The sequence below is a fragment of the Heptranchias perlo genome, chromosome 23 (assembly GCF_035084215.1).
Source record: "Heptranchias perlo isolate sHepPer1 chromosome 23, sHepPer1.hap1, whole genome shotgun sequence".
Taxonomy (NCBI): Eukaryota; Metazoa; Chordata; class Chondrichthyes; order Hexanchiformes; family Hexanchidae; genus Heptranchias; species Heptranchias perlo.
The window spans coordinates 4,266,989-4,282,199 of NC_090347.1; the positions used below are offsets into that span (position 1 = coordinate 4,266,989).

General features: G+C 45.5%; 1 protein-coding gene across 3 annotated transcripts in view; it reads left to right on the plus strand.

The window, feature by feature from the left end:
• wu:fj29h11 (uncharacterized) overlaps positions 1-14,757 on the plus strand; it is a 120,199-nt gene extending 105,442 nt beyond the window's left edge. For 2 of the 3 annotated variants that reach the window (XM_068003837.1, XM_068003839.1), the window contains 8 exons: positions 1,233-1,378; positions 2,099-2,186; positions 4,700-4,820; positions 6,485-6,625; positions 8,724-8,828; positions 10,442-10,540; positions 11,288-11,462; positions 13,773-14,757. In XM_068003837.1, the coding sequence (XP_067859938.1) occupies positions 1,233-1,378; positions 2,099-2,186; positions 4,700-4,820; positions 6,485-6,625; positions 8,724-8,828; positions 10,442-10,540; positions 11,288-11,462; positions 13,773-14,358 (1,461 nt within the window). In that variant the 3' untranslated portion in view covers positions 14,359-14,757. The remainder of the gene's footprint in view (positions 1-1,232; positions 1,379-2,098; positions 2,187-4,699; positions 4,821-6,484; positions 6,626-8,723; positions 8,829-10,441; positions 10,541-11,287; positions 11,463-13,772) is intronic. The other variant, XM_068003838.1, reaches the window with a different exon arrangement.
• The last annotated feature ends 454 nt before the right edge of the window (positions 14,758-15,211 follow it).

Here is a 15,211-nt window from a genome sequence, read left to right on the forward strand (position 1 = left end):
CATCCCTTTGTGAAAAGTAGAGTAAAAAGAAAGAAAGACTTGAATTTATATAGCCCCTTTCACAACCTCAGGACGTCCCAAAGCACTTCACAGCCAATGAAGTACTTTTGAACTGTAGTCACTGTTGTAACGTAGGGAAACGTGGCAGTCAATTTGCGCACAGCAAGATCCCACAAACAGCAGTGTGATAATGACCAGAAAATTTGTTTTAGTGACGTTGGTTGAGGGATAAATATTGGCCAGGACACCGGGGAGAACTCCCCTGCTCTTCCTCGAAATAGTGCTTGATTTGCCTATTTTATGGCCTTATTAACCTGCGTCGCTACTTTTGGTGATTTGTGTATCTGTACCCCGAGATCCCTCTGCTCCTCTACCCCGTTTAGACTCATTATCCGAGCAGTACGCGGCTTCCTTATTCTTCCTACCAAAACGCACCACCTCACGCTTATGGTTAGGGAGGAGGAAAAGAAATCACCCAAAGCCTTTGCTCCCGATCGTTAATCAGCTGTCCCCTGCTGGAAGTGAGCATCAGGAGAGGACAGTTATGAATTCACCCCCCTCCCATAATTAATCGCCTGGGACTGTTCACTGTCCGGGGCTCACGTGCACCCACCAAGTTTTTAGGAAAGGGAGGGGAAAAAATTGGCAGAAGGAAGAAAACTGTTTATAATTCAGCACTAAAATGAGTATCTGACTTGGAGAGGCCACAGAGCAGTAACTGTGAGAAATGTTGTGGAATAAGAGAGTGATCATCTGAGATTGAAGCTGAGACACCATTGGAAGATTTCCTTTGTGTGTTAAGTGTACTGAAATCATAAATATGATTACTCTGTTGTTACATCTAGTGCAGAGGAAATTTTGGCTCTTTCTTGGGACAGAGTTGGGGAAACTTGACTCTACGTCTCACCTGACCTGTCCTGATACAGTCACCGGATGCCCAAAATGGAAAACGTTCCATTCTTCGATACTATTGTTCCTCGTGGTGAGCTCAATGATTGGTGAGCGTTTGGAGAACGAGGGCTTGTTAATAAGACTATCCCGTGGGTGGAGAGCAAGATCATCCATGATCCAATTGAATGATGGTACAGGCTCGAGGGGCTGAATGGCCTACACCTGTTCCTATGTTCCTAAGACACTTACTGTTGTTGTGAAATGGGGAGGTGGAGTTGAGAAATGAGGCTGAAGTTTACAACTTTCCTTTTTTTGAACTGTTTCCCCCCCCCCCCCCCCAGGTTGGTAAGCTGTATCTGCATTATCAATTAACTTTACCGAATGAAAACTCTGTGTTTGAGAACGAGGACATCGTTTGTCACTTGAAGGACAGGAAGCATTTCTTTATCCAGAAGGATCACATCACTTCACACACAGATATCTGCAGGTAAACAGTCATCCCCCCCATTAACAAAAAGGAATTTTGGATTACACTTTGGCTGTAAATTATACTCTGGATTCAAGGGACAACACATTAATTTAAACAATTGGAACCATCCCTTTGTGAAAAGTAGAGTAAAAAGAAAGACTTGAATTTATATAGCCCCTTTCACGACCTCAGGACGTCCCAAAGAATTTCACAGCCAATGAAGTACTTTTTGAAGTGTAGTCACTGTTGTAATGTAGGGAAACATGGCAGCCAATTTGCGCACAGCAAGATCCCACAAACAGCAATGTGATAATGCAATAAGATAATCTGATTTAGTGATGTTGGTTGAGGAATAAATATTGGCCCAGGACACCGGGGAGAACTCCCCTGCTCTTCCTCGAAATAGTGGCCTGAGATCATTTCCATCCACCAGAGAGGGCTGGCGGGGCCTCGGTTTAACATCCCATCGAAAGACGGCACCTCCGACAGTGCAGCACTCCCTCAGTACCGGCACCGGGAATGTCAGCCTGCCCTTGCAAGAGAGGGTCCCACTCAGTTGGCTGATTCCATCTATTAGGTGAATAGAGTTGGGACGTCCCAATGAAAAGGAGAGCGATGCAGCCGGGGCGACCTATGACCCCGCAAACTGTTGAAGTGACCTCACTCCGCAGTTTGTGGATAATTAAAAAGAACCGTGGGACGTGAAATGTGTAATTTTTAATCTCTTTGTCTTTCTAGGGAGCTTGTGAAGTTATTTAGTGCTGGGAGCAAAGAGCTCGAAAAGGAACTTGACCACTTCCTTCAGAGCCTCCTCTCTTTCCTTGAGGTAATTATTCTCTACTCAGGCTAACTGGTTCTATAATTCCCTAACATCTGGTGAGAAATTACTAGAGTCTCTAATTAACAATAGAGAGACTGGACACCTTGAAAATTTTCAGCTGATCAGAGAAAGCCAGCATGGATTTGTACAGGGTAGGTCATGCCTGACGAACCTGACTGAATTTTTTTGAAGAGATGGCTAAAGTAGTGGACCGGGGACTGTCTATGGATGTTGTTTATATGGACTTCCAGAAGGCATTCGATGAAGTCCCTCAGAAGAGACTGTTAACTAAAACTGAAGCTCATGGAATTGAGGGCAAATTATTGACCTGGTTAGGAAATTGGCTGAGCGGCAGGAGACAGAGAGTAGGGATAATGGGCAGGTACTCAAATTGGCAGGATGTGACTAGTGGTGTCCCACTATTCACTGTATTTATTAACTAACGGATAGAGAGCCACATATCCAAGTTTGCCAACGTCACATAGATAGGTAGCACTGTAAGCAGTGTAGATGAAAGCATAAAATTACAGAGAGATATTAATAGATTAAATAGATTAATAGACTGAATGGGCAAAACTGTGGCAAATGGATTTCAATGTAGGCAAGTGTGAGGTCATCCACTTTGGACCTAAAAAAAATAGATCATAGTTCTTTCTAAATGGTGAAAAGCTCGAAACAGTGGAGATCCAAAGAGACTTAGGGGTCCATGTACATAGATCATTAAAATGTCATGGACAGGTACAGAAAATAATCAAAAAGGCTAATGGAATGCTGGCCTTTATATCTAGAGGACTAAAATACAAGGGGGTAGAAGTTATACTACAGCTATACTAAGCCCTGGTTAGACCACACCTGGAGTACTGTGAGCAGTTCTGGGCACTGCACCCTTAGGAAGGACATATTGGCCTTGGAGGGAGTGCAGCGTAGGTTTACTAGAACGATACCCGGACTTCAAGGATTAAATTACAAGGAGAGATAACACAAACTAGGGTTTTATTCCCTGGAATTTAGAAGATTAGGGGGTGATTTGATCGAAGTTTTCAAGATATTAAGGAGAACTGGTAGGGTAGAGAGAAAGAAACTATTTCCGCTGGTTGGGGACTAGGGGACGTAGCCTAAAAATTAGAGCCAGGACTTTCAGGAGTGAAGTTCGGAAACACTTCTACACACAGAGGGTGGTAGAAGTTTGGAACTCTCTTCCGCAAATGGCAGTTGATGCCAGCTCAACTGTTAATTTTAAATCTGAGATTGATAATACCTTAGGTTAACAAATATCTAAGGATATGGGGCTAAGGCGGGTATATGGAGTTTGGTCACAAATCAGGCATGATCTCATTGAATGGCGGAACAGGCTCGAGGGGCTGAATGGCCTCCTCCTGTTCATATGTTCAAGAGATGTGTGGAATAACCTTAAGAGTTTACAAGGTAAGCTGATCCGATGCAGCACTTGTGTGTTTTGTTTCCATTTATCTAGAATCATAGAATGTTACAGCACAGCAGGAGGCCACTCGGTCCATCGTGCCTGTGCCGGCTCTTTGAAAGAGCTATCCAATTAGTCCCACTTCCCCTGCTCTTTCCCCGTAGCCCTGCAAATTTTTCCCCTTCCAAGTATTTACCTAATTCCTTTTTGAAAGTTATTATTGAATCTTCTTCCAGGCATCACAGTCCAGATTTTAAAACTTAGGGATCTGATCTCTCCTAATAGTGCCACAGTTGGCCATTCTGGAATCGGGATTCCTACTAGCTGGACATTTGGTCCAGCTCAGCTACAGTATTTAAACAGAAGCTCCAGGAGCACAATGCGAAAGGCATGCAGCTAAAAACTTCCCTGCCATCCTGAGGGTAACACGGAAGTCCGCTAATTGTTTTAAATAAACATCTCTTCATTTCTCTCCATTTCAAGTGATCCCTTGACTGGTGGGAAGAGGTCACGGTTGTGCAAATGATCAACGTGGTTTCTCTAGTGATGGAATCATTGAGCTCGGTCAAACAGGAATATTTTTGTAACAAAAGCAAAATACTGCGGATGTTGGAAATCTGAAATAAAAAGCAGAAAATGCTGGAAACACTCAGCAGGTCAGGCAGCACCTGTGGATTGAGAGAGGAACGGAGTTAATATTTCAGGTCGCTGACCTTTCATCAGGAATATTTTTTGTTCTCTGCAGGACCATTATAATGGGGGTTGGTCAGCGAGAGGAGTCTTGGTCCAGTGAGGAATGGTGGGACAAAGGAGTGGAAATCCTGCATGGATGGGGATGGGGGATTTTTGGTCCCTGACTGGCAAGTCCTTGTTCTAATAGGAGGTCTCTCTTATAGAACAGACCAGTCGTGGTACAGCCTGATCCAGGTGTTGACAAATTGTCGCGCTGAACCAGATAACGGCAATTGTATCAAAATCCCTCGTGCACTCCATCGAAAACTAGCACACGGCTGCTCGGGGGGCCACTTGCTCTTTGAACAGCAGCACTTGTGACGATTTGCCTTTATATTTTTTTTAAAACCTCTCCTCCTGTTCCCAGGATACAGCCACGCTGACTAAGTTTCTGAAGAAGGAGGGCGTTGCAGAGCTGCCAGAAGATGAGGAGAAGTGGGAAGTACCCAGAGCCTTGGAGACGAGACCAGATCCCCCTCAGTTTCCAGGTAACGGAGGAGATGTCCGAATGTCCAGCTGCTGCCTGCGCTTCAGGCCGAGCGACAATCTGCGGTATCGGTCTGAAGTGAAGTTTTATCGTCGATGTGTCACAAAGTATTTGCCCTGTAGTAGAATCTGACCGTATCACAACAGCAAGGGGTCAACAGTTAAAACACCCACAACGATCAATGCGCATTGAGTTTCAGAGCAGCCCAGTGTGTCGCAGGTAATCTCTTCAGTTCCATACAGTGAAAACAGCTTCCGTTAACTGTAAGACAAGACCAAGGCAGCAGTGGCCTTACTTCTGGACCAAATCCAAATCTTTGGCTCGGTGTCAATTTTATCTGACTACGCCCCTGTGAAACACCTTTCCTGCATTAAGGCGCTATATAAATGCAAGTTTGTTATTTTTAAGACCTCAGTTGTTTTTTTTAAACTCTGTCGTCTCTGCCTTCACCTTTAGCCGATCTCACAGGTTCACTGTGGTGTTGATGGGAGCTGCACATCGAGAGCCGGCAGACTAGCACAGTATGAATTTGCTTTTAGGAACTGTTTTTATACACCTGATAATGGCAGCTTGCCCAGCAAATGTGGCTGAACCTACTAATGAGTCTTGCGGGGGTGGGGGGGTGAGATTTGCTCCTTTTAAGACGTGTTCTTGCATCATGCAGCCGTTGCTAGGAGGTATGTGACTCCAACTCCCAGGGTATGATTCTCGTCACTCCTCCCTGGGGGAGGGAGGGGGGCGGTGAGGGTAGCACTTTGCTTCTAATTGCTGTCTGCTTGTGGCATCAGAGATCTGGAATTAAACACATGAGAATCACGCGTGTGAACATGTTTCCCACTCTGTCGTGCCAGGTTTTTGGTGCAGCAGTGTTACATGGGCTGGTTTAGATTTACCCAGAGGTGTAGTCGGTCACAGGGGAGTGGAGAGTTCTTCCTTATCACTGATCGAGCCGCACGATGCTTGTGTCTCTTTACTTTACCAAGCGGAGAGCTCCCCGGCCAGGCTACGGAGAGAGTTGCCCAGAACTACTTTCGCACCATTTACAACAACAACAACTTGCATTTATATAGCGCCTTTAACATAGTAAAATCTCCCAAGGCGCTTCACAGGAATTTATCAAACAAAATCTGAAACCGAGCCACATAAGGAGATATTAGGACAGGTGACCAAAAGCTTGGTCAAAGAGGTAGGTTTTAAGGAGAGTCTTAAAGGAGGAGAGAGAGAGGCGGAGAGGTTTAGGGAGGGAATTCCAGAGCTTAGGGCCCAGGCAGCTGAAGGCACGGCCGCCAATGGTGGAGCGATTTAAAATCGGGGATGTACAAGAGGCCAGAATTGGAGGAGTGCAGAGATCTGGGAGGGTTGTGGGGCTGGAGGAGGTTACAGAGATAGGGAGAGGGGGCGAGGGCCATGGAGGGATTTGAAAACAAGGATGAGAATTTTAAAATCGAGGCGTTCCCGGACCGGGAGCCAATGTAGGTCAGCGAGCACAGGGGGGATGGGAGAACAGGACTCGGTGCGAGTTAGGATGCGGGCAGCAGAGTTTTGGATGTATGGCCAGAAGTTATTTGCGGCACTATAGAGGGTGAGGTTTAAAAGAAAAATCACAAACTACATATATTGTGTGACAGTGTTCTCTAATTTTTCTTTTTTTTAATATATATAAAGCAGCTATGCGAATACAAGACCAAAATGAAAAAAACGGTAATGAAAACCAGGAGAACAAAGACAGCAACAATGATGGGGAGAGGACCCTAGCAAGCTGGCCTCCTAAATCATCTCTTCATGGTGTCCCCGATGGCACATCCAGTAAGAAATACCTTTGCTTGCATGGTTGAAAGGCAAAAATGAGTACAATACCCTGCTTTAGACTGTGTGTTCAGTAACTTTTTTGTACAGAGTAATGGGAGTGAAGGGTCTCACTGTTCTAAACGGTGAGATTGAAATTCAGATGGTTTATTGTCATCTCAATCCTGAATGTAAATTTTAAAAAATGAACAGAAATAGAATTTTTAAAATGTTATGATCTGGAATGCACTGGTGGAAGCAGATTCAATAGTAACTTTCAAAAAGGAATTGGATAAATACTTGAAAAGGAAAAATTAGCAGAGCTATGGGAAAAGAGCAGGGGGAGTGGGACTAATTGGATAGCTCTTTCAAAGAGCTGGCACAGGCACGATGGGCCGAATGGCCGCCTCCTGAGCTGTATCATTGTATGATTCTAAAAAACTGAAAATGCTAGAAATCCGAAACATAAATGGAAAACGATGGAAACAAAACAACAGGTCAATCAGCATCTGTGAAGAGAAATGACTGGTTAATGTCTTGAGTGTGTAACCTTTGACAGAGCACAGAAACATTAACCCTTCTCTATCATTGGAGATGCTGACCGACCTGATGTGTATTTCTGACATTTTCTGCTCTTGCTTCATTCCCAAGTGTGTTGTTATAAGTCCAGCTGTTATAAACCAGCTGTTTATTTTAACATATTACTGTTCTTGATAATTATTGAGGCAGTAATCAAATAGATTGAACGCTGGGGAGAGCGAGTGCTGCTTGAAAACACGTTGAGTATTTTACTGATACATTTCCTGGTTTAAACCCGGTGGGATATCTGACGCCACCCTGAAGATGTTACGAATCCTGCCTGATCCCACGCTCCGTATTATGATGTGGAGATGCCGGTGATGGACTGGGGTTGACAATTGTAAACAATTTTACAACACCAAGTTATAGTCCAACAAATTTATTTTAAATTCCACAAGCTTTCGGAGGCTTCCTCCTTCCTCAGGTGAATGGTGTGGAAATTCACCTGAGGAAGGAGGAAGCCTCCGAAAGCTTGTGGAATTTAAAATAAATTTGTTGGACTATAACTTGGTGTTGTAAAATTCCATATTATGAGGCACTGTATCTGGCACCTTTGCTGAGTATAATAAACAGCAAACACTGGAAATCGGAACTAAAAACAGAAACTGCTGGAAATACACAGCAGGTCAGTCAGCATCTGTAAAGAGAGAGAAGGCAGAGTAACTTTGCTTACCCACTTTGCTCAGAATTAGGGGCTGCAGATGACGACAGCGTTTGGCAAGAGGAGACCCCCTGTTTCCCCCTTTTTACCCCTGTCTTGCCCCCCCACCCCCGAGATGCCAACAGCTCTGTCGTGCTTCACCCAATCGGCCAATCTCGATATGTGAACCTCGAGATTGTAATACCCCTTTTCTCTCTCTCTCTCTCTCACTCTCACCACACACACTGTGCACGCTATCCAGCAGGGCTGTCCCATCCCAGCCTGCCCAGGATCGAGGACCTGAAACATTTTTGCTCAGCGGGGCCCAATATAACGCATTTACCCGAAGGGCAGCCGGCAGGGAGCGTTTAAAGGTGGCTGACCTTGAACTTGCGAAAGCAGCAGTGTGCAGGCGGGCGGGTATAAGTGGCTAATGCACAGGGTTTATTACAGAATACACTGAGGTTAAGGGTGGAATCTCTGCTCCAGCGCACAAGTAATGATCTCTCGTGAAGAGATTAAATTCTGCCCAATGAGCAGACTAATCTGCATCTTCCCGTTGAGTGTTTTCACCCCCTCGGACTTCCCTGACCCCGGCCCGGGGCCGGGCTCTCCAGTTGCACTTGGAGCCGGGCATCGCTGGTTTGCCCCCGGTACAGTCTCCACTCAGCGGTTCGGGTTCATTAGTTTATCAGTGCTTTGAGCTACCTTTAAGGTGAGGTGCTAACTCCACAGTCCTCACTGTCATCTATTCTGTAAAGCAAAGTTAACCAGAGTTTGTACAGCTTTGTGAGACTGTAAATAATTTTGACGGTTTCTTTGAGGTTGCCGGGGCGGGCGAGGGGGGGGGCAGGGAGAGTCGTTATTACATTGCTGACGATTGTTTGTTTTTTTTCCCAGGCAAAGCTGCAGAAGCTGCCATGAGAATGTGGCCTCCTCCTGCTCCCCCTTCAGGCTCTGCCGATAACCTGCCGTCAGATTACCAACATCCTCCTTCAGTGGCCGGTGAGTCTTGGGTTATGAAGACGCAGGAACGGGCACTGCCATCAGCACCAAACACACCCGCTGCGGCTTCTTTTATTCTCTCCCCAACCCCGCCCCCCATGTACCATGTATCATTACTCTGAGCAGACCAGAATCTGCTCGGTTCCCATTGTCCCTCTATCACCAGCTGCTTGGAGCTATACTGATTTATATATATTAATATATATCGCTAGAGGTGTTCAAGATCATGAACGGTTTTGATAAGAGTCAATAAGGAGAAACTGTTTCCAGTGGCAGGAGGGTCGGTAACCGGAGGACACAGATTTAAGGAGATTGGCAAAAGAGCCAGAGGGGGAGATGAGGAAAGAGCAGGGGAATGGGACTAATTGGCCGTCTCCTGTGCTGTACCCACTATGATGCGGGACTACCCCACGGTTCACATTTTCCCATCGGCTTTCTTTTTCTTTCCTTGTTTCACTGTTTCCCCTTTAGATAAATCTGGAACTGACCCACATTGGAAAGCTCAGCTCTGTTCCACATTGTCATTAACCCGTCCCTTAAGCTGCATCATTACTTTTCTCTTGAAGTAATGAGGCCTGGTCCAAACCACTGTTCAACAAAAACTGCAGAGATCCAGAAGTGTGCGAGTACATTATGGTAGGGAATATTCTCTCCGACCATTCAGTCTGCGGTGTTACAGTTAGAATTATTCCTGCTCTGTGTCTCTGGTCACCCTAACGTAGATAACTCAATGTGCTGACAAAACGCAAATACTCTGATTGGATACATTTCCAATTTTGCAATTCCTGATTGATCCGATAGTTGCAATTTTTAAAAAAATAAAGAACTGTTATTTTTGGGCTCTATTCAGCTTTTTACAAAAAAAAAGTTTTTTTATTTATAAACGATGCTGAGAAATGAACCCTTATTGTAAACTAGCCGTTGCCTACATAGTAACATTGAGCACAGGGGTAGTTCATTAGATGTGAGGTGCTTTGGAATGTCCTGAGAATGTGATAAGCTGCTGTATAAATGCAGTTTTGTTCTCCTTTCAAAACCTTTAATGGGACGGCCCATCAAAAGGAAGACTAGCATTTATGTAGCGCCTTGGATGTTCCAAAGTTCTTTACAGCCAATGAAGTACTGCTGTAAAGGGAACAGCAAGCTAGACAGAACTTCAAATTCCATGGGATGTTCTCCTAAACTTCTTCATGATTCCTCTAATGTAATAACTAACTTGGGAGCAGTGTGATAGGGAAAATTAAACCCCATTCATTATCTGTAGCGAGTATTCCCCATACCCCAGCTCAGGGGATTATCCCCTGTCCACCAGCGTGTGTGTGTGTGTGCCCTTGTGTGTGTGTGTGTGTGTGTGTGTGTGCCCGTGTGTGTGTGTGTGTGTGCCCGTGTGTGTGTGCCCTTATGTGTGTGTGTGTGTGTGTGCCCGTGTGTGTGCGCGTGTGTGTGTGCCCTTATGTGTGTGTGTGTGTGTGTGCCCGTGTGTGTGTGCCCGTGTGTGTGTGTGTGTGTGTGTGTGTTTCAGTGCAACCAGCTGTTAATGTTTTTTTATCATCTGGATGTTTTGAACTCAAGTGGTGGTTCTTGTTAATAAATAAAGTTTTTCTTTCATCTAGGTGACCAAAGTAGGACCCTGAGCACAAGCACCAAGCCCAGTGGGGCCCCGACTCAGCAGCTGGAACGACAGAACAGTCAGGGCCGGCCTTCAGCCACAGGTAAATAAACAGTTTTATTATTTGCTCTCCATTCCCCCCTTTTTTATGTCCTCCCTCCAGCCATAACACTCTGACACCAAGATATAGTGTTCCTTTCATCAAGTAAAATCAGCAGGGAAATAGTTGATTTTCTGAATGTGCAGAGCATCACCTGCCGACAGTGTTTATCGGGATATCGCATATTTCACGTCTGTGATTTCCGATACGTGCTGCCAATGGGCAAGTCTCCCCACCGGGAGCACATTCATAAAATCTGCCCCATTATATTTTCACCGGTAAATAAAAACTAGAACTAAATTTCTTACAAAGCGTTAAAATAAAATAATAAATTGAGAAGAGATGAGACTAAATATGAAAATTGTTTCTTAAGACTAAAACAACTTGGAGCAGATGTTTTGGAAATCAAAGCAGACATCAGTCCCAGTTAATTATTTCTTGTGGCCCTTGAGCTTATGCGCAACAACAATTAGGGTACTTCTGGAAGCATAAATTTTGATTAAAATTCCTCAAAGACTAGATGAAAATCTGGAAAGCAGAAACCAAATTTGTGACTGCAGATTTTTTTCCCCCAGGAATAAATTTCTTCCAAAGCCTACGAATAAAATAAAATTGAAACTCAGGGCCCAAACTCTTGCGTTAATGAAGAATACCTGCCAGCCTTTGTCTCTTATGGTTAGGTCTTTAAATCAGAGTGGAAGTTTCAGGTGTTTGAAACGTATTCACGTGTTTTTGGTTTCCCCTCTCCAGTACACGCTGATCAATCGATGACCTCCGAACAGAAGATGGCCTCGGATCAGCTGGAGCCTGTTTGCCCTCAGTCGATAGCAAACCAAACCCTGGACCATCCCTCTGCAGCGGGCAATGTCCATACCAGTGTGACACCAGGAGCAACCGTCAGAAGAACAGAACACGCCACAGTTTGGTAGGAGAAGGATTTGTGCTACTGTCTGTCCGTGTAGGAGTATTTCTGCTCTTGGCCATACTGGTAATCCCTGCCCCACAGAGAGAGGGATTGTCTATCTCTCCCAGGCCTGCTCACAGAAGCAAAATGAAGGGTGCAATTGACAGAGGTCTGGCCTCTAAATCATAGAATGTTACAGCACAGAAAGAGGCCATTTGGCCCATCGTGCCTGTGCTGGCTCTTTGAAAGAGCTAGCCAATTAGTCCCATTCCCCTGCTCTTTCCCCATGGCCCTGTACATTTTTTTCCATTTCAAGTATTTATCCAATTCCCTTTTGAAAGTTATTATTGAATCTGCTTCCACCGCCCTTTCAGGCAGTGCATTCCAGATCATAACAACTCGCTGCGTAAAAAAATTTCTCCTCATCTCCCCTTCTGGTTCTTTTGCCGATTGCCATAAATCTGTGTCCTCCGGTTACCGACCCTCCTGCCACTGGAAACAGTTTCTCCCTATTTAATTTATAAAAACCCTTCAAACCTGCTCACTTCATTGGAGGGGGGAAGAGACAGAAAAGCAAAGTACAATCAATGAGCGAAGGCTTCAGCCGGTCTCTACACACCGACCGTGCAGGAGGAAAGGGCCTTGACCCGAGCCTGTAACAGGGCTGCTCTCACCTGATGCTCAAGAGATACACAGGAGCAAATTTAATGATTCTCTCTTTCCATTTTTCCCTCCTGAGGAGAGGGGGGCAATTGGTGCTGCTGGTCACTGCTTGGAGTTTCTCACTGACATCCCAGCCATCAAGGCTGGAGCTGAGGCAGTGATGGAGATGAAAGGACATTGTAAAGTTGCTGCATCACCAATCCCTTGTATTAACCGTTATTAAACATCAGTATTTATACACTCGTACTCCCCAGCTGAGAGCGCAGATAATTACACTCAAACTTCATCGCTAGTCTAGAGCAATCCACCTGCTTTTTATCAGTTACGGAAGTATGTTCGAGCCCATTGCATTACAGGGGTCTCTGACTCTTTCTCTCTACGTCTGTCTTTGTCTTTATCTCTATCGCTATCTCTCTGTCTTTATCTCTCTCTATCTCTGTCTTTATCTCTATCTGTCTTTGTCCATCTCTGTCTGCCTCGCTATCTCTGCCTTGCTATCTCTCTGTCTGCCTCGCTATCTCTGCCTCGCTATCTCTGTCTGCCTCGCTATCTCTGCCTTGCTATCTCTGTCTGCCTCGCTATCTCTGCCTTGCTATCTCTGTCTGCCTCGCTATCTCTGCCTTGCTATCTCTGTCTGCCTCGCTATCTCTGCCTTGCTATCTCTGTCTGCCTCGCTGTCTCTGTCTGCCTCGCTGTCTCTGTCTGCCTCGCTGTCTCTGTCTGCCTCGCTGTCTCTGTCCATTTATGTCTCTCTCTTTCTCTGGGGAAACAGTTATCTTTGCTCAGCACACCTCTCCACCACTGAGATTGATAGTTGACCACATGAGAGATCAAGGACACCAGCTCGTCTCTTTCAGACCAGGAAGATGTTGGGTTCCAGCTTTGATGTGTGCTGAGTTAGATGATCTGCATTCGCCCTGCTCCAATCAGCTCAGCGTCCCTGGGGTTAGAGAGAGGGTTCAGACGCAGGTTACTGTAGTGGCTGTTTGAGAGCCGGGGAGGGCAGGATTGGGCTTAGGTATGATGCACTCTGCAGATGAATAGCCTGACATTACCTGCTGTCAAAGGTCACCATGGAGAATGGCCACTCGGGTGGGATATCAGAACATGACCGACACCCATGGACATAAGAACATAAGAAATAGGAGCAGGAGTAGGCCATTCGGCCCCTCGAGCCTGCTCCCCCATTCAATCAGATCATGGCTGATCTTCGACCTCAACTCCACTTTCCCGCCCGATCCCCATATCCCTTGATTCCCCTAGGGTCCAAAAATCTATTGATCTCAGCCTTGAATATATTCAATGACTGAGCATCCACAGCCCTCTGGGGTAGAGAATTCCAAAGATTCACAACCCTCTGAGTGAAGAAATCCCTCCTCATCTCAGTCTTAAATAGCCGGCCCCTTATCCTGAGACTATGCCCCCTGGTTCTAGACTGTACCCACACGAGTAGTCAAGAGCTTTAGTTTGATTTAATTTGATTAGTATATTTCCTGGGGAGAATTTATCTCCTTTCCCCTTCTATCCCTCCTCTGCCCCCCCGTGATCAAGGAACGGATATATGGGGAAACGTCTTTTAACCCTTTGTTAGATTAAAGTGCTTGTGGGTGGTAGGACCAGAGATAAGCCTTTGTTTTAATGTTGTTATTTTCTGTGTGTGCTGAGCAGCCAGCAATCAGCGGTGCCAGTGACCGCAGGCAGCAACTTCAACGGAGCCAGTTCAATCATGTCCCGTCCGGCCCTTCCTCTTGACCACCCGGTATGGACGAAAGAGCAGCCCCACGAGGAGGTGCTGGAAGAGCTGCCGATACACGGCGCGATGGAAAAGCCGCAGGCAGTCGCCTTCAGTGAGGACAAGGCTGAGAATTCCGCCATCGGAGAGTGGGGAGAGCGCCTGGTTCACGCCTTCCTGAACCACTGGAAAGAGAGCGACAGCGGGCACAGGCCCAGGGAGGTGATGTGGGCGAACGAGAACGGGGAGAGCGGCCTGCCGTACGACTTCAGGGTCCTGTTCACCTCCGCGGACAACGGGCAGGCGGAGACGTTCATAGAAGTTAAATCCACCATAAAATCCGAGAAGAACTTTGTGCAGCTCTCGGCTCAGGAAGTGGACCTGGCTCTGCAGGCCAAAGGCCACTACCACCTGTACCGAGTCTACAAGGCAGGAGACTCCCAGAATGTTCGGCTGTGTCAGATTAAGAACTTGGCACAATGTCTGCATGCAAAACAACTTGAATTGTTCCTCTTTGTGTAAGTTCTGCACTGAGTTTGTGGATGTGTTCATTCCATTAGACAAGTTTTTATTGTTTTTATGTATTTTATGTAAAAGAGCAATAATATCAGATGTCTAACAGTGGGAGTTGGAGGATTAAGTAAGATTGCACTGATGAGATGATTTATGAAGGCCTTGTTTTTTATATATATATATATATCTCTCATATTAACTTGATCACTGTCATGTTTGTTATTGTTTTTTGCACATTTTTCCCAAACAAAATAATGTTTAAAACAGCTTCCTGTTCATCGTGGAAATCTTGTTCGCTGTGTGATTTTTAAAAAAATCTTTTTATTCAATTTTATGCTGCAAGTTTGTGCAATCAAGTGACCAAACTTCTGATTTTAGTGATTGCAATAAATCAAACTGACTGTACAACTTTAGTTTTGTCTTAATTCATTTTGTACAGTTTTTATATAATTATTCATTCTCGGGATGTGGGGGTCGCTGGCAAGGCCGGCATTTATTGCCCACCCCGAGTTGCCCTGGAAAGGTGGTGATAACTGAGTGTCTTGGCTAGGCCACTTCAGAGGGAAGTTAAGAGTCAGCCACGTTGGTGTGGGACTGGAGTCACATATAGGCCCAGACCGGGTAAGGACGGCAGGTTTCCATTCGTGAACCAGTTGGGTTTTTACGACAATCCGACAGCTTCACGGTCACTTTTACAGAGACCAGCTTTTTATTTCCAGATTTTTTTAAACTCAATTCAAAATTCTCAAACTGCCCAGGGTGGGATTTGAACTCTCGGCCTCACACCATCCTCCTCCAACGCCCTCTCCTCTGTTGTCCAGCTGGGTGGCACTGCCCTTGCCTGTTTCCATTCTTATCTATC